Source organism: Lathyrus oleraceus, chromosome 5 (genome assembly GCF_024323335.1).
Source record: "Lathyrus oleraceus cultivar Zhongwan6 chromosome 5, CAAS_Psat_ZW6_1.0, whole genome shotgun sequence".
In the NCBI taxonomy this organism is placed as follows: domain Eukaryota; kingdom Viridiplantae; phylum Streptophyta; class Magnoliopsida; order Fabales; family Fabaceae; genus Lathyrus; species Lathyrus oleraceus.
This window is the reverse complement of record NC_066583.1, coordinates 279513413-279518190: the sequence shown is the minus strand read 5'-3', so window position 1 is coordinate 279518190 and position 4778 is coordinate 279513413. Positions and strand designations below refer to the sequence as shown.

General features: G+C 36.6%; 1 protein-coding gene across 1 annotated transcript; it reads right to left on the bottom strand.

The window, feature by feature from the left end:
- Window positions 1-1808: 1808 nt before the first annotated feature.
- LOC127080199 (uncharacterized) lies at window positions 1809-2468 on the bottom strand. The gene has a single exon (XM_051020530.1). It carries the CDS (start codon window positions 2466-2468, stop codon window positions 1809-1811), a length of 660 nt encoding a protein of 219 aa, XP_050876487.1.
- Between the last annotated feature and the right edge of the window lie 2310 nt (window positions 2469-4778).

Below are 4778 nucleotides of genomic sequence, written 5' to 3'. Positions count from 1 at the left end.
ACAAATCTTGGAAACAACGGATGCGAGTTTGATCAAGGGTCAAGTACCATTTGGAAGAGGCACATTTCAAACTGTCTTGGAAACAATGGATCATGAGTTTGTCATTGTCCACATGAGCTGCCATCTTTCTATAGTACATGATGAGATGACTTTTGGGACAAGTAGCTCCTTCATATTGATCAATGTTGGGTGTCTTGAATTTTACGGGGATCACCAATCCAGATACAAGGCACATTTCTCTGACAGCACCACCAAAGATCTGATCACCTTCCATTGCTCTCAGCCTTATCTCAATAGTTTCAACGTTTTCTCTCAGCTTTTCATGTCTTTCATCACCTTCTTCAGACATATCAAGTATATCATACACATGTTGATGATCATCGAAGTACGGTTAAACTCGAGTGTGCATGGCAGTGGGTGCAAAAGTGGGAATCACTTGATTAACTTCAGTAGTTAGTGGAACTGTGTATTGAGTGGAGTGTCCTTGAGGAGGAGGCACAAAACCATGAGGAAGACCAAAGGGAGGCCAAGTTGCTGGAGTAGTAACGGTTGGCTGAGGATTAATCACTGGATTGACGATCTCAGAAACAATTGTGGGTTGAGTATCCATCTTTGCACGTATTACTTGCAACATCTCCATGATTTGACCTATATTCCCACGTAGATCTATAAGCTCTTCATTGAATCTCTTCATATATTGCTCTTGCTCGGCCATTCTACGTCGGGCTTGAGCTCTGGTGTTGTACTGGTGTGAGGGTCTTAGTGTGGAACCTATTGGAGAAGAAATGACGAAAATGAGTTTTTATTTTGATATAAAATGCAAGTGTGATGACATGTGCATGAATGCAATGAAAATGCAAAATTTTAAAAGTTTCAAGGAACTTAAGAGATAATTGCAAACATCAAAAGGAAAATAACAATGACCAAAAGAAACTCATTTCATTAATCAAAGGGAGTTACAAAATTTGAGTACACTTTCAAAAGTTCTAAACAAAGATAAATAAAAGCTAAGTAAAGTCCTAAGGAGATTCCCCTAGTAGCCTCAAGTTGAGCTTCTTGATTTGTTCTTCCATATCAGCCTTCTCGAGCACAAGCTTGTCCACAATCAACTTCCAAGGAGTATTTGACTGAACGCCATAGGAAAATAAATCCTCTTGCACCTTCCTCTTCTTGTTGGAGAGCTCTTCTTCATTCTTCATCTTCACCTGCCTTTGAAGTTCTTCATCCTCATTGTTGATGATTTGATACTTGTTCTTCCAAGCGTCCCTTTCTCGATACGCTTTGGTCAAAGCAATCTTCAACTTCTCTGCATCAGTCATGAAGATATAGGTAGGTTCTATGTCAGCTAAAGGCAAAGGCTCTTGGCGAGGATAAGGCATTTTCAAGTTGATGGCCATATCTTGCTCCCATTTAAGATAACGTTCTAAGGAGACACAATTTGTCTTCCCTAAGACTTTCTTTTCTAGCTTATGAACATGGCACCAAGCATGCACAATCTTCTCTTTGAGCACTTTGCAATCTTCACATTCCTTACAGAACAAACCCTCCAAGTGAATATTCTTTGGCTTATCCCTCATTGGATAACCGAGTTGACGCCGAGCTAGGATTGGGTTGTAACTGATGCCTCCTTTTGTACCAAGGAGAGGTACATTAGAAAATCCTGCACAACTATCAATGACACTTACTCCATCATAGTCACGACTATACCAAACAATATCTGAATGTGTGAGCGACATAATCTTCTGTGACCACAAAAGACCATCCTTAAGATCCCAAAAAGAATGAGACCTAGACAAGTGAGAAATAAACTACTTGTACAACATAGGCACACAACATGTAATCATTCCTCCGCTGTAAGAATTCCTCATATGAATAGAATGATAGGCATCAACAAGCAAAGTAGGAACTGGATTTCCTATTAAGAAGATCTTGATGGCATCCATGGAAACGAAGTCATCAAATCTAGGAAATAGGAACAATCCATAGATAAGTAGAGAAAAAATAGCCTCAAACGCATCCACACTCCTCATTCTAGCAAAATACTGAGCTTTGTTCATTAGAAACTTAGTTGGCAAACCAAGCATTTTTCCTTTTGTGGTCATGTGATCCCTGATCTCTGACATTTTCAAGTGAGTAGCCTTTGCAATGTCTCGATCTTTGGGATCTTCCTCCAAACCAGAAAATGGAACTTGACTAGAAATAGGAACACCAATCAAATGAGAGTATTCTTCAAGTGTTGGCATAAGCTGATAAACGGGGAAAGTGAAACAGTGATACACGGGATCATAAAACTTAATCAAAGTAGAAAGCAGTCCATCTGCCATGTTGATCTTCAAAAGAGAGAGAAAATGTCCATATCTTTTGCTGAAAGCCTCTGTGTCAACAACCAAAGATCCCAATCTCCTTAGGTATTCTAACTTATGACTCTTGAAAGTGTACTTTTGAGTCTTTTTCCTTCCAAAATCCATGATAAACCTAATGTTTGCAACAAAAGTTCCTAAGTTTCTTGAAAACTTTGTTAAAAAATGATTTTTATGATGCATGGATGCATGAATTCACAAACACACAAACAAGGGTCACACACAAATAGGGTTCAAAGGTTCCACGTTGCGAGCATGAGGCCATGGGTCTAACCATCCCAAATGTACTATGGGTTTATTTTGTACCTGTACAACGGGTTCTACAAAGGTTCCCAAAAATCATTGACCCATCTTTCGGATATTATCAACATGCCAATTACTCGGGAGTTAATAATATTCTCAAGAGAATCTCATTTGAGTGTAGTATTGCGTATCAACTATTTTAGATTTACACTTCATACTCATCGCACTACATCCTAAAGACCAAGTGCGGTAAAGGGGGTTACTAAGGTCCTCAGCTTCTCAAGTTACCCAAATCAATATAGTATGTGTTTTCACAATTGCTTGATCAACAATACTAATTGTAAAGGGAACCTCCACATGAGTGGTGGATTCTCAAGTCAGCTTGTTCGGGATTAAACTCCCTATAAGCCTTCTTGACTGTACCACATCCTATCTTATGTACACTCAAGTCCGGGTTAGGACATAACTCACTACACAATGGATCACCCAAAACAAAGGTCCAAACAAACAAGGAAAACAACTAATAATAACAACACAAATATAATCAAAATAGACTTAACCCTCTTTGAATATTCCCCACTGAAGTCGCCATTCTATCACGGTGAGAATCGGATATCAAGCTATCGTATTAACTTGAATCACAAAACATTAAATTTTCACCACCGAACTTTAATTTATCCAAGGGAAAGGGAAAATATCAAATAAAACCCTAATTGTGCAATGTAAAAACAATGCGAAGAGATCTAAAGTTTGGGGCCTGGTTATACTAAGGGAAGGTATTAGCATCCTCAGTATCTATAGTATCCTATAGGAACCTTTTGAAAGTATTTGTGTCATGTTATTATTTGTTTGCTATTATTTGGAAATGTTTTATTCGGAAGGACCTAAAGGTTTTATTAAGTTTGCTCGCCAAAACATCGTGGTCATGTGCCTACGTATCCTTATAAGGATGGAATCAAAGCAACCGTAGTTCACCTAAATAAGGGTGAAAGAACACTTGATAGTGATCAAGGTTCCAAAGGGGGAAGTAAGTGTTCATAACAAACATACTAACAAGAGTTACCAAGTAACTCTTACTTGAATCTAAGTTGAAACTAATAATGACTCTAACAAGGTCAAAGGGAAACTAGGGATTGCTAAACTACCTATGACATTAAGTCAATAAAGAGTTCTTTCCCTTGGATTTAGGAAAAAAGATAAACAAAATATAAGCAAGATGAAGAAGATGTTCAAGCATGACATCAACAAAAATAAGCACATGATAAAGAAAGATGTTCAAGCATGACATCAACAAAGATAAACAAATGGTAAATAATATGTTCAAGCATGACATCAACAAGAACAAACAAGGATGAAGAAGATGTTCAAACATGACATCCACAAAGATAATTAAATGGAGAAGGTGTTCATACATGACATCAACAAGAACAAACAAGGATGAAGAAGATGTTCAAACATGACATCCACAAAGATAATCAAATGAAGAAGATGTTCATACATGACATCAACAAATATAAACACATGATAAAGAAGATGTTCAAGCATGACATCAACAAAGATATGAAAGCATGATCATAATAATATCAACATTGGTATTTATACACATATGTACAACATGTGAACCTGAACAAAGGTACAACAACATCAATCAAAGATGTATAAAGTTACATGAATATGAATGACATGGATATATCATCATGAAGAAACAAATATGAATGACATAACAATTCATGAACATGTATATGGATGTCATAATAAGTATGAATGAACATGTGTACGCATGAAGTAAGACATGGTTTAATCATAACATCAACTTTATCATGAAAACAATTTAAGGTATTAAATACATGCATGTTAAGGTTCAATATGATCACAAACAAAGGTTCAACATCATACAAAAAGTTTGAACATGTAAGCATACAATTCATACAAAGACATGTTACTACAAGTTTAAAGCATTTGTAAACACATAAACAAAGACAAACACAAGGGAACACATGCACACAAAGGTCCAACAAGACATGAAATAATGACATGTGAATCATGGATCAATGGGAAAATAAGCACACAAAATTTCATGGAATATTAACAAAAGTTCAAAGCACATAAACATGTAAACATACATTAAAGTAAGTCAAAATTAGGTAAAAACCAAGAGGCACATATTAACAACAT